Source organism: Eimeria tenella, genomic scaffold (genome assembly GCF_000499545.2).
Source record: "Eimeria tenella Houghton genomic scaffold, Eth_scaff2739, whole genome shotgun sequence".
Lineage (NCBI taxonomy): Eukaryota > Apicomplexa > Conoidasida > Eucoccidiorida > Eimeriidae > Eimeria > Eimeria tenella.
The window spans coordinates 1-214 of NW_013542615.1; the positions used below are offsets into that span (position 1 = coordinate 1).

A 214-nucleotide genomic window follows, 5' to 3' on the forward strand; every position below is an offset into this window, starting at 1 on the left:
CGGCCGCAGCAGCAGCAGCAGCAGCAGCAGCAGCAGCGAGTGGCTGCCATCGCGCTGCGCGCTGCACTTTCCCGAAGAGAAGAGGCAGCAAATGTTCACAATTGGAAATGAGAAGTTTTTGAATTATGTTTTGCAAGAGCTGCGGTGCCACGGGAAGCAGCAGCAGCAGCAGGGGCCCCCGGGGGGCCCCCGGGGGGGCTCCGGGGGGCCCCCG

General features: G+C 65.0%; 1 protein-coding gene across 1 annotated transcript in view; it reads left to right on the forward strand.

Moving 5' to 3' along the window:
* Nucleotides 1-125: 125 nt before the first annotated feature.
* Nucleotides 126-214, forward strand: part of ETH_00042260 (uncharacterized protein) — a gene marked incomplete at both ends in the record, with an annotated part of 549 nt that continues 460 nt past the window's right edge. Inside the window, one exon of the mRNA XM_013375386.1 lies at nt 126-212. Coding sequence (XP_013230840.1) covers nt 126-212 — 87 coding nt within the window. The remainder of the gene's footprint in view (nt 213-214) is intronic.